We start from the raw sequence: 27,765 nt of genomic DNA, 5'->3' as shown, positions 1-27,765 counted from the left end.
CCCGTATCAATCGACATGTCGACCGCCGCAGAAATGGAGGAGGAGGCGGAGCTGGAGGCGACTGAAGGAGCATACGCAGAGGCGTCGATGAACGGTGCGGATACGGGCGCGGCGACACAGCAAGGAGCAGACGCGGGCAACAAATTCCAGCAAGCCGTGGCAGCATGGCGATCGCTAGACTTGACTGCGCTCGTCTCGACATTGGACGCCACGGCAGAGGACATGGTTCAGCAGCAGAAGGACTCGCTGGTAAAGAGAAAAGAGCTGGCGACGCGCACCAAGGAATTCCGCAAAATGGACGATAATGCCAAACTTTCCGAGGTCATGGGGCTGCTCAAGATGTATCAAGGCTATATCGACCTGCTCTCGAACCAAAATAAGGCCGTGTCTGCTGCCTTCATGTCCGCTTATTCTCCACTCTCCGAAGCGCCGGACCCATACCCATTGCTAGAGGCGTCTATCGATTCACTCGTGACTGCAGACGAAGTCGTGCCGAGGCTGGAGTCGGAGAATGAACGACTGCAGAAGCAGGTCGCAAAGCAAAACACCCAACTGGAAGATCTGGAGAAGCAATTAGACCACGAGCGGAATAAAAGGCAGTCATTTGAAGGATCACAAGACAGTAAGATCAAGGAAGTGGAGGAATCGTGGTCCGCCGTACTTAAGGAGAAAGAAGACAATTGGTCCGCGAAAGAGCGCAGCTTTGAAGAGAAGGTCGAGAACCAGGACCGCCTGCTCAAGGAGCTGAAGGCCAGCTACGAAGTGTCACAGAGGTTGGAGCGGACGGGCGAAGACAGTCAGGATACTGGGCGAAACGCAGCGGCAGCGGCAGAGCTCGAAATTGTCAACCAGGAATTGGAGAGGACGAACATTAGACTGGCTGAAGTGGAGGCTAGGAATGAACAATTGCGGACAGAACTCGCGCAATCTGCAGGGCAATCGAGCTCCTCCAAAAGCACCTCTGTGGAAGACGACCCGGCCTACCTTCGTTTACGCTCTGAAAATTCCTCGTTAATACGGCGACTAGACACTGCGAGACACGATCGCGACTCAGACAAGACTAAGTTGGAAAGCACGCTGCGCAGCTTGGAACGAGAGTTGAGCGCACTCAAAGCCGATCGTGATGCGCTGCAAAGCAAGGTACAGAAATGGCGAGACTATGAAGAAGTCAAGCGTGAGCTGGAAATGCTACGCGCAATCGAATTCTCCAGCATAGACGAGGCAGATACGTCGGAGACAACTCACACGAACGGCAAAGCGGGCGAAAGCCTGGAGCAGCTTCTTGTTGCGCGCAACAAGAAACTGAGTGACGAATTGACTGAGTTGAGAGTGTCCCACAGAGAACTGCAGCAAAGACTGGAACAGCTGCAAGAAGATCTCTCGAACACTAACATGGAGCTTGAGCAAACGCAGAAGCTGAACGCCACATTGGAGAATGACCTTCAAAAGACCCAGCAGGAAGCCAGCAATGCCTTCGAGACCATGTCTGTAGCTGGCACCTATACGTCGCGGTATCCAAAATCGCACTATGGCAGTCGGAGAGGACGAGCAGCCTCGCCGACATCGTCCATCATCGGCGGCTTTGATCCTACAGACAGTGGCTCTCAATCCCCTCGTCTGGGCAATACTTTAGAATCCTTGCGCGCTGGCGAAGGAGCTGTTGGCGGATCTGGCATTCTTCCAATGGTCACTGCACAGCGTGATCGCTTCAAGAAGAAGATCGGCGAGATGGAGCAAGAATTGCAAAAGCAGTACCAGACCGTCTCATCACTGCGAGGCGAAATTGCGAGCCTGCAGAAGGACAACTTGAATTTATACGAGAAGACACGCTATGTGAGCACATATAACCGAACTGCCACAAGCGGCGCATCCTACGGCGGCAATCCCAATCCGTCAACGGTTTCCGTCGGAGGCAGTGATGACCGCTATCGATCTGCGTACGAAGCCAATATATCGCCTTTTCAAGCCTTCCGAGGTCGCGAATCTGCGCGTGCGTTGAAGCGGATGTCATTGCCAGAACGAGCGGTCTTCCAATTCACACGCATGATGCTCGCGACGAGGACAAGTCGGAATCTGTTTGCGTTTTATTGTGTGGCGCTGCATCTTCTCGTGTTTGTCATGCTTTACTCCATGGGCAGTGCTCACACGGCAGCTCATGCTAGCAGTCTCAGCACGAGTAGCCTGAAAGAACAAGTCGAGGCTGTTGCTGCAGCAGGAGGCGCCGAGGCCCATGGCGATTGGAAGGCGCAAGAGTTTAACGCTGCTGATGGGTAGACATCTTCACGTATGCAACTCAGCGAAAGAAGCGCGTTGTTTCACTTACCAAAAGCCAAGATCGGATCGAACATTCTACAACCACAGGGCCGTTCTTCTAGAGAACGCAATTCGCGTTAGACGCATATTCTTCTGGAGGACGCAATCAGTGTTAGACGCACATTCTTCTAGACCGTACAATCGGTGTAGTAATTACTATATGCGCGCTGTTTGGCATCACACAATCGGTACTATATGCGCGTTCTTCTGCATCGCACAAACCGGTGTTATATGCGCGTTCTTCTGAACCGTACAGTCGGTGTTGTATGCGCGTTCTTCTGGATTATCTGCGTTCTAAAAGTGTGGTTGAGATTGGAGTGACGTGGCAGTGCGCAACGGACCTAGCTGTACTGGTGACTTCAACCCCCTACCATACCTAGCTGTACTGGTGACTTCAACCTTCTACCATAATCATCTTTTTATGAGATCTTGACCTATAAAAGCTGTGCTCCAGAAAGTGCCAAGATCGGACAGAACCTTCCATCGATGTGTGTGCTCCAGGAAATCATAAGGTATGCAGAACTACACCAATTGCATGATCCAGAAGAATGCGCATATAGCACCGAGTATACGATGCAGAAGAATTTACTGTGGGCCTGCAGATCTCTGCGCTGAGGACGGTCTGGATCGCATCGAAACATGCCTTTGAAAAAGACCGATTCAGGCACAGCAAAAGACTTGCAACAACCTGAGGCGTAGACATCAACAAAAGAGCGACACTTTGGCGCGCTTCAAGCCTTAGAAGATGCCGATGAGACCCCATCTGTGGCGAGCAGTGACAGAAGAAACAATACGAAAGGAAGAATTGTGGTTGGTAGACAAAGCCATAACCTCGGCCCAACGGTCCACATGTGTGAGGTCTGTACAATACGAGGCGTGGACTGAAGAACAATATGAGGCCACACCAACAATACTAACCTGCGAGGATGTTACAGTTTTCTCAAACAACGCCACGCGATTCCCACGCATATGCAAGGCCCGTCATCAAGAGCACACAGAGTACATAAGCACAGCTCAATCCCTCCAAGAGCTTTTCTCCTCACCAACCACTAAGACCACTACACTTTCGTTTAGTAAGTATCTCGGCTTACGACGCAATCAACAAACGGCTAACGCACCTTTTCACAGGCTACCCGCTTCACTCCAAACCTTCAACATGGGCAAATCAGGACCTTACTACACAGACTGCACGGTGCAGAAGAACGGCCCATACTACACCGATTGCGTTCTGCAGAAGAACGGACCTTACTACACCGATTGTGTCATCCAAAAGAATGGCCCATACTACACCGATTGCGTCCTTCAGAAGAACGGCCCGTATTACACCGACTGCGTTCTCCAGAAGAACGGCCCATACTACACTGACTGCGTCTTGCAGTAAGCGTATCGCTCTTCCCTGGCCCCTGGCAGAGACGGAAGAACGGTGTAGCATGGCAGCCATGAACACTTCATATTGAGGGAACAACTGGGAACCAAACACAATTTCGATGATCCATCTCAAGCAAGTTCGAAGGATGCAGCGAGTGCATTCTACTTCTTGAGCTATTGATCATTCTCCTGGCGTTTCTTTGATCTTGGGAGTGTGCATGAAAGTCTTGCTGCAACGGTGTCGCAAAAGATCTACGCAAAAACAAAAATCTGATGAAAAATGATGGAGGGTCTGATATCTGGTTTCGCCTAACTCGAGACAGATGGTCGGGCTTCATTGGAGATCCATCAAAGTTGTGCAAGTTGGGGAGCAATCTTTCATCTTGTGCTGACTGAACATATACAAGTATCAATACATTCGTGGTCGACGTTTTGAGTTTCATTTTCACATGTCTTTCACATCAGTTCTGATCATGTCACAACCATCGCGGCAGGCGAACCCTGCGTGACATTAGATCTAAACATATCTTGCACAGGCGAAGCTTCCAACTCAGATTGGTGCAGAGCGGAAGTGGACACAAAATGTCGATTGTTTGTTCCAAGTAAGATCTATCTATCTACGCACTGTCCTACTTCTTCTGAGTCGCCGCGGCCTTATCCTCAAGCACCTTCTTCACAGCTGGTCTCGAGATCAACGACTGATGCCACTCATAACACTTCGGATACTTTTCTTTCCACTCTGCATCGAATCCTTCGCCGAGCAGCCGAGGAACAACTGTATTCCAAGTCACAAACATCAGGTCTGCGTACGAGACCTTGTCGCCCACGAGGTACGGCTTCCCAGTCTTGGTCAAGTGGGCGTCAATCACGCCTAGCACACGCTTGATTTCGTTCGTGTAACGTTCAATGGCGGATGGAATTTTCTCTGAATGGAACTGTGATCGGATGTTAGTTTCGAGGTTTGTGAAGATGACTGTCTTTGGATTGTCATGTGGGGAACTTACCAGGGCAAACCACGCTCTCTGTCCAAAGTAAGGTCCTTGGCCGCTCATTTGGAAATCTCTCCAGGAGATCTGGAGGTACTTTTCAGGAGACTGGGTGTAGCGCAATTTGTTCTCCTTGTCGTAGTTTTCGAGAAGGTAGTCGATAATCGCGCCAGACTGTATAAGTGTAAGTCATCTCGCACTGTTCCAGAGATTCTTCACGTAGTATAGATACCTCGAACAAAGTAACACCAGTGTTGGGATCTTCGAGTGCGGGAACCCTGCCATTTGGGTTGAGGGAGATGTAAGGTTCTTGCTTGAGTACACTGTGGTCTACGGCCTCATGTTCGTAAGGTATGTTGAGCTCCTCGAGGATGATCGCCACTTTCCATGGATTTGGGCCCTATCTAGGTCGTCAGCAATTGTTCAGCAAGTGGACGAGATGGGCGCGAAACTTGCCGCTCCTTGGCCGTAAAGTTTGACTGGCTTGGACATGATTTATTATTGTGAAAGTGAAGTGTTCTTGAGCTTCGAGTACTCCGGTTCTTCTGGCTGCAAATATCGGCTATATACATGTTGAAGGCATGACTGACAAACTCCAACCGAGGAGTCCAAGCATTTTCGCCGAGCGTACTTACCAACCCTTGCGTCGCTTATTTGAACGTCGATCCTGCGCTGACGGATCTTGAGACGGACCGGCGTTATCGTGTCGGGAATAGGAACGGAGGCTCGGTGATATCCATTTTCGCCGAGAGGTCTAGCACTGCTCGTAATCACGCAGCGATCCTGTGCCGTGACTGCCTGAGAGCGACGCGTCGGCATCGTGAAAGAACAGGGATTTGATAACCTCTTTCTTTCTTGATATGTACGCATGCTCGCAGGCATCTTTCAACTCTTGGAAAAGAAAACGCCTTCAACAGCTGCGATCAAGCAAACGTGTCGGCTGGTCACCGCTACTGCGCGGCGGCTTCAATGAGCTGAAGAATACTTATGTCGGCGTTGGCGACAGGCTTTGATTTCCCTAGGTCCAAGCCGTGTCAGAGACGTGGCGTAGCGTAGCAAGACCACGACGTGGTCGCCTCCCACGTTTTGTCTGTCCCTGTGCTGCAGGCTGCTCAGTAAACCCTGACGCCGCAGATCCGCACACCATTGTCAGCGATCGCAGCATCGCGACTGAACCAGATCTTTAACATCCGCTCGACGAATTGCTTGTCAAGCTCACTCCATGTGTCTAGGCCCATTGCACGGAGGTCGTCGCCATCGAGCCGTATCTCGTCCTCTTCTATACCCTCTTCGGTCGCATCATCCGCTGCCTCCACAATGCTGGCGAGCGGACGCAGAAGGCTTTCTGTGACGCGCCTGAAGTAAGCTACCAGAAGCGTCGCGGCCGCACGCGCAAACTCGGACTCCTTGTCTTCTTGTGTACGTTGATCAGCGGTGCCTGGGAACATGCCTCCGATGTCAGGCATGTCGAAGAGCAGTTCTTCATCAGCCTTGGATTCTTCGTTTTCCCAGGCACTGACATCTCCAGCTGACGCCCACCACATGAAGCCGCGGTATGCCATAGCGGACCATGACGATGGCTCTACCGCCTCGGTATCATCCCGTTGCTGCAATGCCACTTCGCCAATTGCTTCCCTGCTCGTGTCTCGACGCTCGAGCAATGGACGTTGATCGTTCTCGCTCACTGACGGCGACTCGTCAGCGAACATTGTAACAGTCTGGCGCCGAAGTCTTCTCAATTCTCTCCGCAGCAAATTCCATCTTCGCAGGTCCCGCTGAGAGGCCTTGATAACTCTCCCGGAGCTTGTTATGAGCTCCGGCCATGCCTTGCTAGTGGCTGTCTGTGCAGGAAGCTTCACAAGTAGGTCGTAGAGATTCTTCTTGTCGCCAAGTATGTCATCTGTCGAAGTGGCGATCCATCCTCCCACATCTACAGCCCGAGCTGTAAGATCCGGAATGTCGTGTATGCCGACGCTGAAGAGCGGTGAGCCTCGCAGTATTGGTTCCGCTTCTGAAGGCAGAGTTTCCGCGAAAGACTGTGAGATAGTGGACAGAACAGATGTGAGGTAGACTGTATTGGCGTTGTGCTGCACTGATGGACTCCCGAGAAGCAGGATGCGTTGTCTCGCTAGCGCAGCTCGATGGAGCGGGAACAGGAGTGGACCAAAGGTTTCCAACATGGAAGGCACATGTAGTGCAGGGTGGTCTAAGGGCCAGCTCCATTCGGCATGAAAACCCGCCAACGTTGCCTCTGAGGCGAGGCGCTTCCTCCCGAGGCCATTGGCACCAGCGGCGCGACTTGCAACTGGAGACGAAGGTGCTGTCCGATCTGCGTTGTCCGCTCTGTGCTGTTCCCAAAACTCCTCCAAAGGCTCCGTATTTGAGGCCTGCTTCACGACCACCTTTGCAAGTCTTCGCAGCTCTTCTGCATGCGTCCAGCTACGTCCCAGCTGCCCGTGATTCAGTGAAATCAATGCCCCAACGGCAACAAAGCTCGCATTTCGCTGCCGCGCATCGGCCTCCTCTTGCACGAAGGCGGTCACACCGGCATGGTCGCCTTGGATGAAGTATATCAGATCCTCTTTCACGGCGTGCAGTCCGGAGGGTAGGCTTTTGAATTCGACTCCGTCAAGGTCAACATCGTCCACACTGCGTTTCCAGGAGATGGTGTAGCTGTTCGGGATGTTAGCTGGCGCGCCTGCCGGGCATGGAGGGAGGGTTACACACCTACCCAACCTTCTGGTCGAACACTACGAGGAACACGGCCACCACCGGCGGACGCCTCTCTCGTCTGCTCATGGTCAATAGTTCGTTCGAAAGAAGGCGGATGACACGACAGCAACGTGAAGGTCAGTCAGCATATGGTGTTCTGCCTGAGGCACAAACAACCAAGCGCGGGACAGTGCTTGTGTGCTTGGCTCCAACACGTTCTGGCGCAAACCATGTCGCAGACAGCCGTGCGATAAAAACAGATGGCATGGACCTACCGACGTGAGATCGGTGAGAGAGCCTGGAGCTTTCAAGACTTCCTGGCTTCATGGACCCACGCCAGCCTCACCGATCTGCTCGACTTCGGAAGAACGGCCACGCGATGTCTGCTCAGAAGTGCCGTGGACACTGTCATCCAGCTGTGCTGCCTGGCCTCGACCCTACCTACCCGGACACCATCGAGGAACTGAAGGCCCCGCCAGAGTACGAGCATATGCTGCTCACGCCACGCCTGTCAACGTGGATACCTCCCCGTGGGCGTATTGCACGAGAAGGATGCCTTCCAGATTCATGCCGAGCGACTGCATTGTGCAAGCCAAGCTACAAGAGAGCCGCAATGCAAAGCCTCCATTGCCAGCACCGTGTGCTAGCATGGAAGTGTTCACTCTGCCACAGTGACGTGTGAAGTAAACACATACGACATCGTGCGATGAAGAAACGCTGATATCGCAATTCTCGTCAGAGATAGCGAAGTCGGACCAGCACATACCCGCCGAGAACGGACGTGAAGCAAGGACCAGAAGTCACACGGTTCCGCGTCCTAGCCAGACATTCTCTTTTGTCGGCGTGTAGCTGCTGGGAAACGCAGCGAGAATGACAACTAAATGCGGTTCTGGGCTGTTCGACGTTTCGCCGAACATGATCCACACACTTGCTTTGAAACACGGCCGCAATATGGCCGAAGATGATCTTAGGATGCTTCTCCTTGAAGAGGCGTAACCAGTCCATGCGCAATTGTCATGCTATGATAAGCATAGAAAACGCTGCGTAGTGCTGAAGATTCTTCATAAGCGCCATGTTTCATCGCAATCGCCTCAGCACTGGCGATATAAGTGGGCAATGCTGAACAGTAGGTTCCATTTTCCACAACTCCTCTCCTATTACTTGCATAGCATGCATCCAACCACTGCTGGACTCGTCGTTGCCTCCGCAGCTCTTGCTGCGGCAGCACCGTTATCTAACGCCACAACCTCGTACGACTTTGTTGTCGTAGGAGGCGGCACATCCGGTCTGGTCGTTGCCAATCGCCTCAGCGAAGATCCTTCAGTCTCTGTGGCAGTGATCGAAGCAGGAGCGAGCGTTTTCGACAATGAGAACGTTACAGACGTGGCTGGCTACAGCAAAGCATTCGACACGCCTATCGACTGGGCGTACTCAAGCACACCACAGCTCTACGCCGGCAACGAAACGAAAGTCCTACGAGCCGGCAAGGCCCTGGGTGGAACGAGCACTATCAACGGTATGCTTTGTTGATTCCCGAACCGACCACAACTGTCTGACATGCAGCCGCAGGCATGACCTACATGCGAGCCGAGAGAAGTCAAATCGATGCATGGGCCGCTATCGGGAACAACGTCACCTGGAACTCCTTATTGCCATATTACAAAAAGAGCGAGCACTTCCAGATTCCGAACGAAGAACAGGTGCAAGAGGGTGCGCAGTTCAATACAGCCGCACATGGCTTCGTTGGCCCTCTAGCCGTTGGATGGCCCACAGAGATGGTTGGACAAGGATTTCCAGAAATACTGAACAGCACCTTTCAATCTCAAGGACTCAACTGGAATGGTGAACCTAACGCTGGTCACATGCGTGGCTACAACATCTTCCCAAAGACGGTCAATACAACTGCGAATGTACGCGCTGATGCCGCCCGCTCATTCTATTACCCTTTCAGCTCGAGGTCAAACTTGCATATCTACCTCAACTCCTTCGTCGATCGCTTGACCTGGCAAGGGACAACGAATAGCTCGCTTCCGTTTGCGAACGGCGTTGTGCTTAGAGATCCCACTGGCAAAGTACAACGACTCTCGGCTTCAAAAGAGGTCATTCTCTCTGCAGGATCGCTACGATCGCCCCTGATCCTTGAACAATCTGGAGTGGGAAGCCCAACGTAAGTGTCGAAATCATGGACCACATGCCATTATGCGAGCTAACCAACGCAGCATCTTGGAGAAACACGGTATCAAGGTCCAAGTCAACAACCCCAACGTGGGCGAGAATCTCCAGGACCAGACCACAGTCGACACGCAATACACCGCAACTCAAAATTTCACTGGCTCAGGTGGCTTTATTGGCTACTATAACGCCCGAGACGTCTTCGGCAACGACACCGATCGTATTAGCACCGAAGTCAAGGCGTCTCTCCCAGCCTACGCCCACCAAGTCTCGACCGCCTCAAACGGAACAGTCGCGCTCTCAACCCTCGAGAAACTCTTCAACATCCAACACAAGCTCATCTTCAAAGATCTAGCTGTTATCTCCGAAGTCATCGTCGTCGCTCCTGCCGCCGGTAGTTCCACAATCGAATACTGGGGTCTACTCCCCTTCTCGCGCGGGAACATCCACATCTCATCGTCGAATGCTTCCGCGCCCGCTCTGATCAACCCCAACTTCTTCCAATTCGGTTGGGATATTAAGCAACTGATTGGCACTGCACGAGCTGCAAGAGCTGCCGCCAATACTTCGCCTTTCAGCAAGCTGATCTCCGATGAGGTTCTGCCGGGGTATCAGACTGTGCCTCGTGGCGCCAGCGATCAGGTCTGGGGCGAGTGGTTGAAGTCAACCTTCCGGTCGAACTTTCACTACATCTCAACAGCGGCTATGATGCCTCGAGAAATGGGTGGCGTCGTTGATAGTGACCATTTGGTCTACGGCACGGCTAACGTACGAGTTGTGGACGCTTCTGTCATGCCTTTCCAGGTGTCTGGACATCTGACGAGCACATTATACGCGCTAGCGGAGCGGGCGTCAGACAGAATCAAGGCACGATACGCGTAGATGGGAGACAAGTATGATTATTTCGTGATCGGGTATCTTGCATTCGCAACTGTTGTCGTCTACCATACTGTCGTATGAAGCGGGCCGTAAGGCTCTGACAAAGAAATTACTGCATGAACTAACTCCATCTAAACGTCGATCTTGGTCGGCTCGACCCTCTCGTGGCGCTCTGGCGAGTGATCTTCTTCCATCTTCTTCTCCAAACCTTGACCATGCTCTATCTTTTGAGCATCATGGAATTGCGAATGGGTCTTCCAAGCAGGTGTGCCCAGGTACTTGATGCCGCGAGGATCCTCAAACATGGCGGTGACCTCCTCGAGCTGCTTGCCAGCGGTCTCAGGGAAGATGAAGAAGACATGCAAAGTCATGGCCACGCAGAATACGCCAAAGATGATGTAAGTCTGCCACTTGATATTGACAAAAGCCGGGGGCACGAAGTAGCCGAGAGCGAAGTTGAAGGCCCAGTTGCCAGAAGTGGCAAGAGCAACAGCCTTTCCACGAAGATGGTTTGGGAAAAGCTCTGGTGGGTAGACCCAAGAGACAGGTCCCCAGGTTGGTGCGTAGCTGGCCACGAACAGGTACGAGCAAGCAATGACAGCCTTAGATGCGGCGCCAGAGACCTCAACGCTGGCTTCCTTGATGCCGCCGACACCTTCCGGACCTGGATCAGTGCCATATACGGCAAGGAGTCCTGCGTTAGCGAAGAGCCAGGTTGCCATAAGGGTGGAGCCAAGCAGGAGCAGAGGGCGACGTCCAACGCGGTCGATCCAGATCAAGGCAGGCACGGTCATGACTACGTTGATGACATATTGGATCGAGGATGACACCAGCAGGGTGTTTCCTGTTAACCCTGCCATCGCGAAAACATAGGTAATGTAGTACATCATCACATTCATGCCTATTTGGCCGTCAGCGCGTGTTACCGCTGCGTATAATGTGGTGACTTACCTGTGAGTTGAGACCAAATCTGCGTGAAGAGGCCAATATGGGTGCGGTTGATGTATTTTGGCGAGAAGAGGTCAACATAGCGGACGCGGGCGCTGGCTCTCTCGATTTCGATCCACTCCTTGATCTCTTGGAACTCCTGAGCTACCCAGGGACCATTTGGATCACCACGGCCGTGAGTGAGAATGAGGACTTGCTCGCACTCCTCCCAGCGATCCTTTGACGCGAGCCAGCGAGGACTCTCCGGAAGAATAATCATTCCAAAGAACAGGATAATGGCGGGAATCATCTGTAAAGCCCATGGAAGTCGGAAGGCGGCAACGCCGTTGATGAAGGAGCTGCCGTACGAGATGTAGAACATGATCAAGATGCCCCAGCTGTGTGCCGTTAGTAAGCGATACTTGAACCTTGAAATCTTGACAAACACCTACGTGATTGCCCATTGCTGAGCACCGACCAGGCGGCCTCTCTTCGTTGGCGGCGCGATCTCAGTGATGTAGACTGGCACCTGCGCAGAGCAAATCCCGACACAGAAACCGTTGATGATTCGACCCACAATCAACATGGGAATGTTCTGTGCCGCGCAGACGATAATACAGCCTATCACCCAGATAACAGCGCCGATCTGGATAGCGCTCTTGCGGCCGAGACGGTCAGAGATGATACCACTGACCAGACTGGCAAGCCAGGAGCCACCAGCCATGGAGGCGGTGATGCCTCCCTGCACATCGGTTCGTGGTCCAGAACAAGCCAAGTCGTTGTAGGGTGGTCCATTGGGGCCTTGGTTGAAGTAGCAGAGGTACGGCTTCGTGGCGATGATGGCGCTCATGGAACTGATGTCAAAGCCGAAGAGCATGCCTCCAATGATGGAGATTGCGGCGACGAGATACACATCTGGCAGAAGAAGTCAGTCAGGTCTGTTGCAGCAGCTCGAGAAGGCCTCGTAGTGAATGAACTTACTGCCGTACTGCTTCATGATGGGCAGTGGCTATCCAGCGGCGATATTTATTGAGTTCGGGCGACTTCGTCGTCTGTAACTAGTGCGCCGCAAGATTTTGGCAGGTCGGAGGCAAGGGCAAGGTTTGGATGTTGCGGGCAAGCTTTCTTTAATATGGCAAGAAGGACCCTGCCGCAAATGTCGGCTCGTGACCTCGAGCAATGTTTCAGCATTCACCTGTGAAATGCGACAACAGAAGCCGCTTGCCGCGTGCGAATGCGCAGCTGCTCCAATAGGTCCGTCGATACCCACAGCGACAGGAATGGGGAGTGTGCCGGCTCGATAGACGGAAAACGTGCTCCACACAAAAACCGCCTCTCCACATCGCTTCACGTCTCTCCTCCAGAAGAAGGTTCGGTGCCCGAAAGGCTGTTGTGCAGTCCCTACAGCCTACAGCGGCGCATGTTACATCGCGCTTCCTTCGCATGCGAAGTTCCATACGCCAGCGGCTCGCGTTCGACGCGCCTTTCTGCGTTGGCCGATCTCTTCGCAGCATTCACCTACAACGATGTGAAAATTGAGGCTCTGCGTGTCCAAATCGAGTGGATCCACGGCATCCATGTCAAACTTGCGAAGACACATCTGCCAAGAGAGCCATGTCTTGCTTGTCGGCGACTGATGGCGGAAAAGCCTTGCATAAGGCTTCATCAAGCCCGAAAGTACCCACACGAGGCTCCATATTCGATCACAGCATAACGTGGGCAGATCGGAGGCACAGATAGGGTATGCATTCCTTCGGTTCGAGCATGGCAAAACCGGTTCCGCGCTGTGCACGCTTCTCTGTTCTTGCTTGTGCACCACTTCTGGAGAGGATTTGAAGACCACATTACGACCGCCATGCCGGTCATCCGCGCGCCTGGCTGCTGATCTGTGGTGTGATATGCTTCGGAACATACCTCCCAGTCGCAATTTTCTGGAGGAAGTGGTCTCCAGTCTCCAGGTCTCCTCCGCTCCCCACTGATGGATTCGGCCCTTTAACACGTTGCTTGACATCTCGACTCTCCGCATGCTGTGCCATGGGGCTTCAGCTGGACTCAGAACGTGCGATGTCTTCGCGAACACACCTCGATGACGACCAAATAAGCTACCTACCGCTACCCATGCCACTGCATTGGCGCGCTCGTCAGGCCAAGCCAAGCGAGCTGACCGGGACGCCTCAAAAGCTTGAGAGATCACCACAATGCGCCACACAGCAACAGCCTGGTTATTGCAACTTCGTGTTTCTTCCACAACGCTGATTTGCCAGGTGCGCTGCATCGCTACCGATACTATTTGAGCTGCACGGCACCGAGAACCTTAGATCTGCAAAGTGTGACGATGAGGAGAGCACGGCAAGAACAGCATGCGAATTTCGTCGGGTGTCCACTCTCCACATTCCCGACAACAGCACAGGGTGTGTCGGATCGTATCCGAGCAGCAACTCCTTACGGACGAGAATGCCAACAGATATTTGAATGATGCACTATTTCTTCACCAACAGGATTGGCCTGCCTCTGCCACTACAGCTGGTGCCCGGAGTTCAGTTGCTACAAAGCGGCAGTCCTCGTCTCGGCGAGAGAGTAGTGTGACTGTCTTGGCACCGTTCCCAGCTGTGGCATCTGCAGCGGGCTTGCGACTACATAATGAGGTCCAAGCATACGCCATTCCATCAGCAGACATGGCAAAAGAAGTCTTCACTGTCCGCCTCGGACAGCATTCGCGTGGAAGGCATTTACAGTCGATCCGGGAGATCTCTCGGTGCCGTATTCTCACAGTTTTCAGTCTTCCACTTACTGGGCCTTCTGTTGTTTCTTCCACAGGTCGTCGGCGTCTGGATGGACCTTGGGCTCTTCGATGTACGCCCTCCCTTCCGCTTTCTTCCTGAAGTCCACACCAAACCGTCTATCCCGATCCTCCACCAGTTTGGCGATATCAGTCTGATCGTTGCTTGTAAAGCTGGTCATGAGCTGCGGCATGCCCAGTGGCACCTTGTCGCCTCTGTCCACTTGCCAGAGCTGGAAGACTTTGCCGTAGAGGTGCACAACTTCTTCCATCTCGGCGTTTTCAGCCTTCTCCCAGGCAGCGAGAGGCATGGCGGAAGAGGCTGGCATAATAAGCATGCCGCTCTTGACCTCGAAGACGTGAGAATGCCATAGCTTCCTCTCCTCTGGATCTAACGTCTCATAGATGCGTGGCGATACCATATACTCGACTCCGATGAGGCGAGCATTGGGGCCCGGAGAATCGTAGAGGATGCATTGCCTCACATCTTCATTTACGTGAGCACAATAGTGGTTGGCTTCTGATGTCCGAGTGGGCTCGTTCACGTAAACGTGGAAGGCGTTGCTGGACTCGTCAGACTGGCTCGGTCAGGTAAACTCATGGGTGAGCGCTTACAGATGAGCACACAGACGCTTCGTAGGTTCGAAGTTTTGCACCATTGATGCTCCTGTCTCAAGGATATTCTCTTTCGTCGACTCGGGCTCGCCAGCGGCGTGATTTGTTACCGGTAAGCTATCCATGTTGTCGAACTTTTGGTCAGAAGCCATCGCGTCCGGTCGAATGTTTTTCGAGAAGCAGTTCTTGACTCGAATCTGGAAACGCGGCAAGAATTTGATCAGAAAGTATACAAACCTCAGCATCACATGCATCACAGCGCATGATGTCACGATTCATCACACAGCACTGTACATCCATTTCGATCTTCAGATGCTGATGAGGGCAGACTCGCTGAGGGGAGCATGAGTGACCTTGCGAAGCATCTGTATGCCAAAGACATCACGGTATACCCCGAACGCCAAACTACCCCAGAGTCAGAGTGAAGGTTATGGCGCGGTCCACGCGGAGACGTTGTTCCTGCGGCTCTGCGGCCAGGCCAAACCTGGGCGACTGTGCAGGACCGACCGGAAGCCGTCAACTTTGCTCCAACTCATCGCAGAACATCCGCAAACACTTTCTGCAACCTTTGCAGACTCGCCGAGCGATGTTTCGATGAAATATGCTCAAGGTAGGTCACGAGCGTGGCGCGACACGCGTTTATTGGGCAGCGCCTTCTCAACACGGACGTGGCCGATGGCAAGTCTTGTTCCTTCTTCGGCAAGAAAACGCGCAAGGGCCCGCTCAAGTCCTCCCTGCTTTGCGTAACATTGGTCTTCTCTCGCACACTATCACGCGACATCCCCGAATGCGCCAACATCCTCACAGCCATTTGCCTATTCTCCTTGCACACAAGCCGCATACATCGTTACAGAAAAGCATGCGTTCATGCATGACCCTCGCTAGCCTCGCATAAGTACACTTCCGATCGACTATGAACTTCAACCGGCCCAAGACGGGCACCGCACCCACGGTTCGAAAGACAATCGTTCGCAAGCCCATCACACAGACTGTCAGGCCTGTCCAAACAAGCAGCAGCAGCGGACAACCGGCACCAGTACGGGTGCACGACCCTAATCGATTCAAACCAACAAACACACCCGTCGTCAGAGCAAAGCCTGCGAACCCCGCGAAACGAGCTGTTGCACACTCGAGAGGAGTGAAGAGGAAGAGCGCTACTCCCGATCGAGTTGTCTGGAGCGACGATGACGACGATAGCAGCGACGGCAGCGATTCCGACGTCTCGAGGAAGAGGATAAAGAGCAGTGTCAGCTCATTAGACAGCCACGGGCCTAGAAGACCGCTGCTCTCGGAGCAATCGTTCAAGGAAGGAGCAACACTGTCCATCGTACATGGTGCTGATGCTACATCGGGCAGATACGCTGGGAACTTCAAGAATCCATGGGGAGAGGACGAGTTTGCAACGTGTAGGCTACAGTACCCAAGTAGAGGGCAACGGGAAAAGTTCCAACTTAAGTGGCCTAGGACAGACAAGAAAGAGGACTACAAGCCGATGGAGGACATCATCGAGTCTATCGATACAGTCTGTCAGCATTACCTGCCCGAAGAGCTGTCTGCGAAGTACACAAACCCAGAGACGGGATATCGGCGACGCTTTAATTTGGCGTGGCAGAAAGAAGACGTCGCGGAGTTTGTGGACATTGTCAGCGAATACAACAAGATGTTGAAGGCGCTCGTCGATAATGGCACGATCGAGACCGTACTTCGAAGTAGGAGCCATCTACCCTTGGACTGGGTGCAGCGGATACTGGACCAGACCTACTCGAGGACGGTATCTCCAATGGTCGAGAGACTTGTTAAGTACGAGGCCTTCAGCGAAAACGTCTACGGCGAACTCCTCCCCCGCTTCTGCAGCGACATCTTCAAAAAGACCAAGCTCACGCATGAGATGAAGTTCGTGGACCTTGGGTCTGGAGTTGGCAATGTCGTCTTGCAGGCTGCACTCGAGATCGGCTGCGACAGTACCGGTATCGAGGTCATGCCCAATCCTTGCGAAGCGGCCGAGCTACAGGAGAGGGAATTTCCGGGCAGGACCAAGCTCTGGGGTCTTGCAGCTGGCAAAATTCGATTACTACAAGGCGACTTTCTCGAGCATCCGGAAGTGCCGAACATCCTTAAGGAAGCTGATGTGGTGCTCGTCAACAATCAGGCTTTCTCATCAGACTTGAATAGCAAACTGCTCATGAAATTTCTGGACCTGAAGGAAGGGTGTCAAGTGGTCAGTCTGAAGCCATTTGTACCGGATGGACACAAGATGTCAGCGCGTAACATTTACGATCCTGTCAACCTTTTTGTTCAGCAGAAGTTTGAGTACTTTTCCGACAGTGTTAGCTGGGGTGCAGCGCATGGAAATTGGTACATTGCAAGGAAGGATCCCGGGCCAATGAACAATTTCAGAAGGCAGTACGGATTGTAGGACGATGCGACAGACGATGAAAGCGCATCCATTTTATGGAAAAGTGACATTGGACATGATACCCAGTAGAGAAAGTCGCGTTCTTGCATTCTGCTGTAGCGCTTGAATTCCTGTACCAAAAGAGATATTATACGATAGCATGATGAATTGACGCATTGCGTACGCAACATCAGATTCATTTTGCTGGTCTACAATGTATGTTCATGAAGCGTTGAAATGTGCGCTCCACATCAAGTCATGTCTCCGCAAAGTAAGCAGCCGAAACAGACAAGCGATGGAGCTGTCCCCGTCTCGTAAGACGAGACCGTTCTTAATATTGCCAATGCTGTCCACACCTCCTGCGCCTTGGGGTCGACCTCACGGCCTATAGTGGCGGGAGGCTCTAGCTAAATCATGGCGTGTCTTGTTGACGAGGGATTGATGAAAATCTGCATACTGTACCGTGAAGGTCTGTCGCGAGCTCGACAGCTGGTCGGGCTGCGCCCGTGGCACCGTGAGCGATGTATTGCTCATATTCATGGCTGGGCCGGACGCGGTGTGTCGCACTGCTGTCGCATGGCGAGAATTGTGGTCGAGAAGGAAGAAAGAGAAGTGAGAGCTTGAAGACAAAGAAATTCTCAGGCGAGCGACGCGTTGTCTTGGCCGCTCTGACCCGCCGCCGCCGCCGCCGCCGATGCTCCGACTTCACGTCGACTTGCGACAAGAGCTGTGAAAGCATTTGTTCGCCATGGTAAGTAATAGCCTTGAACTTCGCAACATGTGGTTTCCCATCTAACAGACGCGTAGCCGCCCAAGCGCAAAGCGCCCGCAGCGTCTTCGTCCACCACGAAAACTCCCGCGAAAAGGCGCTCGAAACTCGCCAAAGAGAACGACATCACCGCAGAAGAAGAAGCCGAGATTCAAGAAGCTTTCGCGCTCTTCTGTAGTACCTCCGACTCTGAAACTCCCACGATTCGCACGATCGATATTCGTCGCTGCCTCATCGCGCTCAATGCCCCACCGGCTTCGAACGAAGACCTGCAAGAGCTCATCGACATCGCGGACGCAGATGGCGAAGGCGCGATCGATTATGAGCACTTCTTGCCCGTGGCGGCGTTGCAGATGAATAGGGCGAAGAATGAGCGAGATGAAGAGGAGCAGAACGAGGAGGTCGAGAAGGCTTATGCGCTATTTACACGCGGTGAGGAGAGGGAGATTACGATTGCGGATTTGAGACGCGTCGCGAAGGAGTTGAGGGAGGATGTTCCCGAGAGTGTCCTAAGGGATATGGTGAGGGAGGCGAAGGGTGGGCCGCTCGGTGCTGTGGGTAAGGAGGAGTTTGAGAATGTGATGCGCCGGGCGGGGGTTTTCAGTTGAAGATGAGGAGGGGGCGTGCGTGCTTTGCATGTCGAAGTGAAGGATGTCGCATGACAATGGCAGCACAAGCGGAATCTGTGCATTGCTTCTGTGTCTGTGTGCTCGGGAAACAGAGTTGGCGTTTAGTGGATATACCCGGTATGTCTTTTCGGATTCACTCTACATCTCCAATTACGTGCGATCTTACGTTTCGGCAGCGTCGACAGGTCACGCAGCTGCCACCTATGTCAAACACTACTGTGTGCTGTCCAAGGATTGCGTTTCTACGCGCTTCCATGTGGTGCTTGGAACCTTTGTGAGGCCTCAAGGTATATCAAGCACGGACGCGCCAAACCTTAAATGGTACATCTGCTAAACACTCCAGCTCAAGCATTGCATTTGCATCTCTAGCAGTAAGAAGCCCAGAGGACAGTTTGAATCGACCTCAAGGCTCTTCTGGCGTTGCAGGAATTGCACATCAACATGTCTCCGGGTTTGATACTCCATCCAAGATGCACCCTGGACCACTTTCAGTCTTCGCGTCCTGATGTCCTGATATTCGCTCTACCAGTGGATCGATGCAAAGTTTTCACAGTTACTATAGTTACTGCTGGCGTAAGAGACAATGTATTCGCTCTGGGCTGCTTCTTTCCCAAGATAGCGACATTGCCGCAGGGAACAGTGGTACTGTGGTAGGTGTTCTCTCTGTTGTGGCCTCAATTCTGCATCCATATCTACCTGCTCCCTCTGCAGTTTCTCTTCTCCCTTTTCCTCACAGCTTTCACAGACCACAAATCTCTGAAAGTTGTTTCGAGACCACAGCTCACGCTCACGCTCACGCTCACGCAAGCCTACTTCACACACAAGACAGACAAGACATCTCTGCTGGTACACGACAGCACAGCCACTGAGTGTCCAGACGACCAAGAGATTCGAGGAATCGATTCTGAGAAGCAGATCGATTCACAAGACCATCTCCATTTCTGCTGAAAGAAGTTCACAGAAATGTCCTGCGGAACCACCTCTGTTGGCATGAAACGGGGTCGGAAGGACGGAGATGCGGAGGATTCCCGCCAGGTGAAGAGGCCTCGGACGGAAGCGGAGGAGGAGGAGAGGAGGATGGATCGGGAGCTGTTTGGCGAGCTCTCCGATGATAAGGTGGACGATGCGGCTGGGGAGGATGTCGCAGGAGACGAGGAGGGGAAGGAAAGGGGAAGAGCGGAGGGGAAGGAAAGGGAGGAGGGAAAGGAGGGGAGGAGAGATCGCGAGTTGGTCGGCGAGCTCTCCGAGGATAAGGTGGACGATGCGGCTGGGGAGGACGTCGCAGGAGACGAGGAGGGGAAGGAAAGGGGGAGAGCGGATGGGAAGGAAAGGGAGGGTGAGGAGGATTTGCGTGGAGAGCGTCTCTCCGAGCAGAAGGAGGACGCTGCTCTCAAGGAGGGCTCTGCGGGAGGAAGGATGGATTCGTTGTCGGCGGAGAAGAAGTCGGGTGGAGATGTCCATCAACTTCACGAGGCCTTTCTCGGAAAGAATCGCAAGGAGCCAAGGAAGTGGATGGCCGGCGGGCTTGCCCTTCCCAAGGGATTTTTTCCGGAGAATGACGGGTTGGGCACTTGGGAGATCGCACTTCCCAAGAAGGTTCTCCGCCAGCAGAAGGAGGACCACGCCGCCGCCAGTGTCGCTCTCCAGGAGCCGGACGAGGGCGAAGGGGGAGAGGAGGAGATGTTGGAGATGGGAAGGACAAGGGAAGAGAGGGAGGCCGAAGGTGCCCATCCCAGCGCGGAGGAGTTGGCTCAGCTTGCATTGGAAGAGCAGGAAGCCAAGGAGTGGGAGGCCGAAGAGGCAGCTGCGTCGGCTTTTTCTGTCGAGGGCGGCCTTCCAACGCCACCGACCAGCCAACCGCAGTCTGACGCGGAAGAGACTGCGCCGCAGAGCCATGCATCTGAGGGAAGCGCACCAGCTTCTCCTGACGACGACGACGACGACGACGATGACTCTGCGCCTGGTCGCAAGCGCAAGGGCAAGAAGGGGAAGAACGGGGCCGAGGTGACCGCTGCCGCGATTCAGAACACGATCGCCGCCACCTCCGTCTTCACGGGTAGGAAGAGACGATGCTGGGAGTCTTGCGTACAAGCTCCCTCTCTCTCCGATCGACAACCCGCGTCGACGGCATCCGAGGTCACGACGACTCAGACCTCTCTCCCTCCAGTTACTGGAGAAAGCTCCGCACCAATAGACCTGACCGCCCCGACCAAACGGGAGCGCAAGGCTCTCCTCAAGCGTCAGCATGAGGAGAGAAAGGCTATTCGGGAGCGAGAGTTTGCGGAGAAGTATGCCGTGCCCATCCCCGTGGACGACGACGACGCCCCTGCTCCCGCTCCGTCCCAGGAGGAGATTGCTGCCAAGTATGGTAGTATCCCGACTCTCAGGGAGCAGGCGGGTCACGAGGCCGAGGCGTATAGCGATCCAAAGGGGCATGTGGCGGAGAAGAGGGCGAAGAAGGCGGCCAACATGGCCAGGTGGAGGGCAAGTCAGAAGAAACATTAGGTCACATATTGTAAGAACAGACTGCTTTCTCTGACATCGTGAAATCTCTTGTGCTGTCATGTGTCCATCTCCTAACCTCAGACACATCTGACGATAACTGGAAGCAGGCCATTTGTTCCTTGTATCTCCGTTGCTCAGATGAGCTCAATGCCGTTGCGTATCGTAGCGATCTCGAAACTTCTGGGCTTCGAAGGGCGGAAGCAGTAATTCATCCTCTTGCCATCTCTGTCAATCGATCAAATTGAATGGCGCTACAATTCCGTCTATGCCAGGTGATAGAATCGGCAAGATTTTGGAAAGCAGGGAATTCTTGTCACTATTCTCCGTATCTTGAGGTAATTTGCATGCCATCAAGTCTCCAAATCAACAGCTCGAGCGCTTGGTGCGTATTCCAGAGTCAGTATCCTGTGCGTTCCTATTTCTCCAAGAAAACAATTACAGCAACGCCAACGAGCTTCCCTCTACTTCAGATAAATTCTCGTTGTCATTGCCGAAGCTGCCTCATGTGAATGCAATTGCTGCAAGTCATATTGTTGTCTCTGCCGATTGATCAAAGCTCGTGGCATTGCGTCTGAAACTTACACAAATTATGCATTCGGCGGTCTATGGGAGACCGTATGCTCAGCCGCTTTCTCTCCGTTCAGCGAGCGCTTTGCACACCACCACAGGTCCAGATGTAGCGCAGTGGTACTTTTTGCTTACTTCAGAGTTTCTGCTCGGACAGTAAGCATCTCCGCTCGTTGGATGTTCTGCATGCCATTACAAGTTCAGATGCAGCTCAAAAGCGCTTTCTGCACACTGCAGAGAAGGCATTTTCACCTGTGCTCTCTCCGTTGTTTGAGTAATTTTCATGCCACCACATGTCCAAACACAGCGCGAAAGCGTTGTCGCATGAATTGAGAGTCGCTGTACTCGCACGTAGTAGCTCTGTCCAACCGTCACTGTGCAGGCCGCCATGGATCGCGAATCCTCTGGTTCACGATTTGAGCTCACATCGGAAGCCCACAGTCATCGTCTGTTGTTATTCTATTCATCTATCTTAGGCGTAGCATCATACATGTTCGTTCTAAGTCTACTCATGACCAATAGGCTTTCCCGCCAAAACAAACGACATCGGCGCAACAGCACCAAGCAGTCCCGAAGCCTTACCAACGACATGCGGATCGGGTCCGATGAAAGTGTTCGGGAAGCCGGGGTCGAAGTCTAGCACACTTTCCAGCTCCTCGATCTCCTGCTGCGACAGCTTGATTTCGAGCGACTTGATATTCTGTTGCAGATGTTCCACCTTGCGACCACCGACAATCGGGAAGACGTTCGGCGCCTTAGCCATGACATAGGCCAGAGCTATCACGGATGGAGTCTCCAGGCCGTGAGCGTTGGCCACCTTCTCGAGAGCGGCCGAGATCTTTTCCTGGGTTTCATTTTGTTCACCACCCATGAGGCTGCGCAAGCCTTCGTTGTTCTTCTTACGCTCCTCGAGCTGTGCCTTGGTCTGGAACTTGCCGCCGCCAATAACGTCCTGCAAATTCGATTGTTAGCGAATGTACGAGGATGCCTAAAGCGTTTGCGAGTGGAACTTACCCATGGAGCCAGGGCCATGCCATAATGGCGTGCCATTGGTAGAATTTCTCGCTCAAAGTCTCGGACCATAATATTCCATCTACCCTGGTAGATAGAGAACTGTGTCTTTCCATGGGACTTGGCATACTCATTCGCGGCAGACACGACCCAGGCCGGGCTGTCTGAGATTCCGAGGTAGAGGACCTTGCCTGACTTGACAACTGCATCGAGTGAATCCATGATTTCTGAACGACGTTAGTCCAAAGCACTTCAGAGTAGATCTCGTCTATATTTCACTCACCCTCGATGCTGGTAGTCCAGTCCCTACAAAGCCAGCTCAGTCAGCGAACCACGTCTCAGGGTCTCGAAGGGCCTCAATTACTCACCACCAGTGCAGATACAGAATATCAATATAATCCGTCTGCAACTTCCTCAAACTATCCCTCAAACTCATATGCAAACTCCTCTTGTGGTTTCCAGCATGATTCACAGTCTTTCCCTTGCCATCCTTCTCAACGCGATAACCAGTGGTGAACTTGGTCGCAATCACCATATAATCCCTGTTCTTCTTCTTGGCCATCCACTCGCCAATCCACTCTTCCGATTGCTCGTTCTGGTAGTTGTTGGCTGTGTCGATGAAGTTTCCGCCCGCGGCTTCAAAAGCGTCGAGCAGCTTGAAGCTGTCTTCTTTGGACATGCTGCCCATGAAGTCGTTCCAGGCTTCGCCAATGGACATGGCGCCGAGCTGGAGAGGGGAGACGCGGACGCCGGCGGTGGAGGAGAGGACGCGGTAGCGGCCTAGTGGGGTGGCCGGCTCAGGCGCTGGCTCGAACAAGAAGGACATGTTTGCGATGTTGGTGGGTGTTTTTGCTTCTGTTCGTGGTTGCGAAGTGAATTGGTCTCTCAATGGATAGAGAAGTTGTGGTCAATGGAAATAGAGCGGAAAGGAAGCAGCGAAGATAGTTGTACCTGAGCTACAGCAAGAGCTATTCGGTCATAGAGCAGCTTAAGTCCTACGCAAAGTCCGTGATGGAAGTGAGCTAGTGAAGCGTTGTGGTGCGGTGTTGATGTCACGAAAGAAGTATGATCTCAAATCGAGCAGAGCGGCCGTGTCTCCGGTAAACTCCACGCTGACTAACTACGCGGCCGCGGCCGCTGTTGTCCGCGTCTTGGCATGGAAACACCGCTCCACCGTCCGCTGCTTCCACAAGGCTTTGAAGGCGTCCATCGACGTTGCAAGGCATCGGATCACGTTCAACATTGAGCTGAAGACGACTCCGTGGCCAAGTTGCGCATGCCCGCCTATGTCGCGGTCCAGGCTCGAAGCAACGACTGGGACCCAGCAGCAAGCTCGATACCGGGACGATATGGAGCCAGATCACGATTCAAGGCAACATGGCGCTAGAAAGCGGAACTATTTATTCATTCACATCAGGTCATAATCTATCATATCAAGTCCATTGTCCGCCTAAACCCGGACGACCATCTCGCCATCAAGAGCCTCATTAACCTGGGCAGTCTTGACACCCTTTCCAGCATCATACTGCCACTCATCATCTTTGCAGGTCTTCGTCTTCGTGCTTCCCTTGTAGTACGAAGGAGCCTTTCCTCCACCAGAGCCACCACCAAGCACAGTCACAGTAGTGACTAGAGCATCAGTAGTATAACCAAAAGTACCACCAATCTTCAGCTCCCCATTCTCATACTCGAAGGTGATCTCCGAAGTAGCAGCCTGCACAAGACTGTCACCATCATCCAGATACAGCGACCCACTCGCCTTTCCATCACGACCTGGAGCGACGAGGATCTCGAATGGCGACTTTCTGGTCTCAGTCGTGGTGTAACCAGCCTTTTGCCTCACAGGCAAAATGCTACCACCCTTGACGTGGAGCGGGATCTCGGTGAATCCGACGTCATTCAAGTTCACCACTGCACCTGCACCTTCGACAACTTCCCAGGATCCCCAGGTATAGAATCGGTCATCTGGAAGATAAATGCTCACGCTTGTGGCATTCTCCTCTGTCACTGGCGAGACGAGCAAAGAGTCCCCGTAGAAGAACTGCAACTGGTTGCCGAAGGTATTTTCGTCCTCAGGATACAAGAACCAGAGCGGGTTGAGGACTGGAGTACCGTCCTTGGACTGCTTGTGGAAACCAGTGTAGATGTAGTCCAGCAGTCGGTATCTGATATCCAGTGCGTGCCTGGCAGCCTCGGCAACAGTATCCCACAGATAGAATTCCTGAGGAATCGACGTATCGCCATTGTGGTTTCGCATGAAGGTGTAGAAAGCACCAAGGGTGACCCATCGTGCACAAAGCGTCTCAGTCGTGTTGGCGCCAAAACCGCAAATGTCTGATCCGACCATGGGGACTTGGAACAAGGATGCAAAATTGAGCATGCCTTGGATCGAGTTGCGGTACTGGTCCCAGTTACTCAGGTTGTCTCCGAGCCATTTTCCTACGCTGCGGCCGGCACCTGCGAAAGTGGATCGCGTAATGACGAGAGGACGACGTTCTGGACGACGGGCGAGCATAGCTGTGCGAGAAGCTTCGCTCATCTGGGTTCCGTAGAGGTTGTGGACATCGAGCTCGACGTGGCCGTCGTAGTGCACGATGTCAGTGTCGAGAGTAAAGTTCGAAAGGCCACCGATGTCCTCCACAGTGTTGGCGTTGTCAATACGATATGGCGGTGCGAGGAAGTTGCGGTTGGGGTAACCAATCAACTCTGCGCCAGATGGGGAAGTGGAAGCTTGACGCTTCACAGGCTGAGCGACTTGCGCGTTTGCCGAAACAGATCGCTTCTTTGCATCGTTGGGGTTCGAGTCTGGTGCGAGCCACGGTGGAGCATACGCCAAATCATCAGGGGGATAATCTTGCGCACCAGGCTGGAACTCAGCTGGGAAGCCAGGAATTGGTCGTGGCTGCGAGCGGAGAGCTGGACGAGTAGGAGGGAAACCACGCTCTTCTTGAGTCTCCTCTGGATTGTCGCCGTAGTAGTTGAAGTTGGCTGCCTCGTTCATGTCGATCCACAGACCATCGATGTCGACTCCAGTGTCTCTATCGAAGAACGCTAGGAACTCTTCATTCCACCATTGTTGCACTTCTGGGTGGAACCAATCTGGGAACGCCGTAACACCAGGCCAGACGACACCTTTGTAAATGCTGCCGTTCTTGTAAACGAAGTAGCCATTCTCAGCAGCAGTGGTGAATGTGGTGTAAGTCAAGTTATCATACTTCTGCTCTTGGTATGCGACAGCAGGGTCGACCATGACAATGTAGTGTTGATCATTCTCATGCAGATAGTCGACAATGTCCCGAACACGCGGGATTGGGAAGCGGTCCGGATCCGTTGTCATGATGTATCTGGCATACATGTAGTCTGGGGGCAGCAGGTCAGTACACTTTCATCGCTTTCTGGAGGAAAGATTACTCACCAATATCAGTCCACATCGTCTCCAACGGAATATTCGCCTTGGAATAGTTCGCCACCACCTCCGCCACTCCGTAAAAGTCACGATATCCGTATCGGCACTGATGTAGACCAAAACCCCAGTATGGCATTTCTGCCGGCAGACCTGCTATCTCGGCATACTGCTTGCTGACTTCTGTGGGTGTAGGTCCAGCAACGAAGAACAGATCCAGAATACCAGATATCAAGTTATACTCCAGATACTGCTGTCCAGTCGAGTTGGACTTGTCAATTTTGACATCCATACCCGAGCTGGAGTGGAGATAGACACCATGTGTGCCATTTGCTCCGCGGTGGTCGAAGTACACTGGGTGGTTTCCGTAGAGGTTTGTGCCTTCGGGAATGCCGTAGCTGTCTCGAGACCACAGTGTGCGAGTGTTGTTCGTGGTGTTTAGACGGAAATTATCGGAGTGCTCGCCGAGACCGTAAAGGTTTGGGTTCTCAGGCAATGCTGTGCGCAAGCGGAGGTATTCATCTTGGAAGATGAGTGATTCGGCTGACGAGTCGAAGAGGACATCGTTTGTCGACTTTCGGATCACGCGGAAGCTGAAGGGTGATTCCTCATACGCGAACGCCAGCTCAGCATCGTCTGCAGAGACAGAGGCATTGTTGCTTGGGTATGGAAAGACGGATTCTGGAACTGTGTATGCAATCGCAGGCTCATCTTGAATCTTTACATGAAGTCGCTTTGCTGTGGCGTTGTCAGTGGCTTAAATCCCGTTAAGAGCTTAAAGAGCTTAACTCACCAGTATCATAATTGACAGTGAGCTTCAAATTCTGAATATCCTCTCCATAGCTATTGCAAGCCGGTCCAGCAAGAGACAAATCCGCCGTCAACCCAGTACCTGTCGTTTGCACATTGCTCGCCGAATATCCAGGACATGAAGATCCATCAGTGTTAGCATCGGACTGTCTCACAACAACAGCTCTGCCAGAGACAGTAGCTGCCAAAACAGCACCCGTCAAAGCAATTCCACCCAACATGATGCGAGGATGTTTCTTCCCAAAATGAAGCGGATGCCTGATGACACTATATAAGCCCTTGCCTCCGCTCGCAATTAGCGAATCCATCATGATGGAACCCGCATCCACTTCACTCTCAATGCGAGCCCGCCAAGCCTGTGACACCAAGTTATGCGCGCGATGCAACGCTTTTTCGGCACATAAGCAATGAGCATAAGGCCGGACGTGCCGCTCATTCGTAGCGAAAAGCGCTTAGTCAATTGGCCCAAAGCAAGAAGAAGGACTTGATGAGGAGGTGCGGGTCGGTGATGCTGACTTCGAAGGCTGGAGTGCAGGGAAGCGCCCAGCAAAGTCAAATGCTGCCAAGAGAGGAGATCTTGCATGGAAGCGTTGTAGTGGACGGAGGTACTCCACATTGCATGTACTTGGCAGCGACATTGTATCGCATCAACACCCCGAAAATACTCCCGATGTTGTTTGATGGGGTGACTGTTGAGGAATGAAGATGGGGAAAGCTGGAGTCGAGTGTGGAGTTTCGGTCGGTCTCTTGTCGGTCATGGTAAGACGATCACTAGATTCATGCTGTGGCTGGCAAATGAAGGGTTTCGAATAAGGTTACACCTGTGTCGCCATTGATTGGGCCTGTTCAAGGTCAATTCTGCAGCTGTCAGCAAGAGAGACAGAGGACCAAGACACTGGATGTGAAAAATCAACGGCCGACATCG

At 52.9% G+C, this 27,765-nt stretch overlaps 12 protein-coding genes across 12 annotated transcripts; 6 read left to right on the top strand and 6 right to left on the bottom strand.

The window, feature by feature from the left end:
* Positions 1-15: 15 nt before the first annotated feature.
* RHO25_005027 (uncharacterized protein) lies at positions 16-2,274 on the top strand (the record flags this gene model as incomplete). Its single annotated transcript, XM_023595934.2, has 1 exon — positions 16-2,274. The coding sequence occupies one exon, from the start codon at positions 16-18 to the stop codon at positions 2,272-2,274; it is 2,259 nt and encodes a 752-aa protein (XP_023456617.1).
* A 1,195-nt stretch (positions 2,275-3,469) lies between these two features.
* On the top strand, positions 3,470-3,694 carry RHO25_005026 (uncharacterized protein; the record flags this gene model as incomplete). The annotated part of the gene is made up of 1 exon (XM_065602617.1): positions 3,470-3,694. One exon carries the CDS (start codon positions 3,470-3,472, stop codon positions 3,692-3,694), a length of 225 nt encoding a protein of 74 aa, XP_065458689.1.
* A 616-nt stretch (positions 3,695-4,310) lies between these two features.
* On the bottom strand, positions 4,311-5,159 carry RHO25_005025 (uncharacterized protein; the record flags this gene model as incomplete). The annotated part of the gene is made up of 4 exons (XM_023595933.2): positions 4,311-4,616; positions 4,686-4,841; positions 4,900-5,067; positions 5,124-5,159. 4 exons carry the CDS (start codon positions 5,157-5,159, stop codon positions 4,311-4,313), a joined length of 666 nt encoding a protein of 221 aa, XP_023456618.1.
* A 620-nt stretch (positions 5,160-5,779) lies between these two features.
* Positions 5,780-7,466, bottom strand: RHO25_005024 (uncharacterized protein; the record flags this gene model as incomplete). Its single annotated transcript, XM_023595932.2, has 2 exons — positions 5,780-7,340; positions 7,399-7,466. 2 exons carry the CDS (start codon positions 7,464-7,466, stop codon positions 5,780-5,782), a joined length of 1,629 nt encoding a protein of 542 aa, XP_023456619.1.
* A 1,083-nt stretch (positions 7,467-8,549) lies between these two features.
* On the top strand, positions 8,550-10,433 carry RHO25_005023 (uncharacterized protein; the record flags this gene model as incomplete). Its single annotated transcript, XM_023595931.2, has 3 exons — positions 8,550-8,895; positions 8,949-9,546; positions 9,599-10,433. 3 exons carry the CDS (start codon positions 8,550-8,552, stop codon positions 10,431-10,433), a joined length of 1,779 nt encoding a protein of 592 aa, XP_023456620.1.
* Positions 10,434-10,561: 128 nt separating this feature from the next.
* On the bottom strand, positions 10,562-12,354 carry RHO25_005022 (uncharacterized protein; the record flags this gene model as incomplete). Its single annotated transcript, XM_023595930.2, has 4 exons — positions 10,562-11,331; positions 11,382-11,755; positions 11,810-12,272; positions 12,339-12,354. The coding sequence occupies 4 exons, from the start codon at positions 12,352-12,354 to the stop codon at positions 10,562-10,564; spliced, it is 1,623 nt and encodes a 540-aa protein (XP_023456621.1).
* Positions 12,355-14,144: 1,790 nt separating this feature from the next.
* RHO25_005021 (uncharacterized protein) lies at positions 14,145-14,876 on the bottom strand (the record flags this gene model as incomplete). Its single annotated transcript, XM_023595929.2, has 2 exons — positions 14,145-14,700; positions 14,752-14,876. The coding sequence occupies 2 exons, from the start codon at positions 14,874-14,876 to the stop codon at positions 14,145-14,147; spliced, it is 681 nt and encodes a 226-aa protein (XP_023456622.2).
* Positions 14,877-15,664: 788 nt separating this feature from the next.
* Positions 15,665-17,167, top strand: RHO25_005020 (uncharacterized protein; the record flags this gene model as incomplete). Its single annotated transcript, XM_023595928.2, has 1 exon — positions 15,665-17,167. The coding sequence occupies one exon, from the start codon at positions 15,665-15,667 to the stop codon at positions 17,165-17,167; it is 1,503 nt and encodes a 500-aa protein (XP_023457446.1).
* Positions 17,168-17,894: 727 nt separating this feature from the next.
* RHO25_005019 (uncharacterized protein) lies at positions 17,895-18,523 on the top strand (the record flags this gene model as incomplete). Its single annotated transcript, XM_023595927.2, has 2 exons — positions 17,895-17,897; positions 17,954-18,523. The coding sequence occupies 2 exons, from the start codon at positions 17,895-17,897 to the stop codon at positions 18,521-18,523; spliced, it is 573 nt and encodes a 190-aa protein (XP_023457445.1).
* A 984-nt stretch (positions 18,524-19,507) lies between these two features.
* Positions 19,508-21,049, top strand: RHO25_005018 (uncharacterized protein; the record flags this gene model as incomplete). Its single annotated transcript, XM_023595926.1, has 1 exon — positions 19,508-21,049. The coding sequence occupies one exon, from the start codon at positions 19,508-19,510 to the stop codon at positions 21,047-21,049; it is 1,542 nt and encodes a 513-aa protein (XP_023457450.1).
* A 1,072-nt stretch (positions 21,050-22,121) lies between these two features.
* On the bottom strand, positions 22,122-23,453 carry AAD14 (Putative aryl-alcohol dehydrogenase aad14; the record flags this gene model as incomplete). Its single annotated transcript, XM_023595925.2, has 4 exons — positions 22,122-22,568; positions 22,631-22,854; positions 22,911-22,933; positions 22,996-23,453. 4 exons carry the CDS (start codon positions 23,451-23,453, stop codon positions 22,122-22,124), a joined length of 1,152 nt encoding a protein of 383 aa, XP_023457449.1.
* A 624-nt stretch (positions 23,454-24,077) lies between these two features.
* On the bottom strand, positions 24,078-27,061 carry RHO25_005016 (uncharacterized protein; the record flags this gene model as incomplete). The annotated part of the gene is made up of 3 exons (XM_023595924.2): positions 24,078-25,987; positions 26,043-26,768; positions 26,824-27,061. The coding sequence occupies 3 exons, from the start codon at positions 27,059-27,061 to the stop codon at positions 24,078-24,080; spliced, it is 2,874 nt and encodes a 957-aa protein (XP_023457448.1).
* Between the last annotated feature and the right edge of the window lie 704 nt (positions 27,062-27,765).

Source organism: Cercospora beticola, chromosome 3 (assembly GCF_033473495.1).
Source record: "Cercospora beticola chromosome 3, complete sequence".
Classification (NCBI taxonomy): domain Eukaryota; kingdom Fungi; phylum Ascomycota; class Dothideomycetes; order Mycosphaerellales; family Mycosphaerellaceae; genus Cercospora; species Cercospora beticola.
The sequence above is the reverse complement of the archived record's forward strand: the minus strand, read 5'-3'. Positions and strand labels throughout refer to the sequence as shown.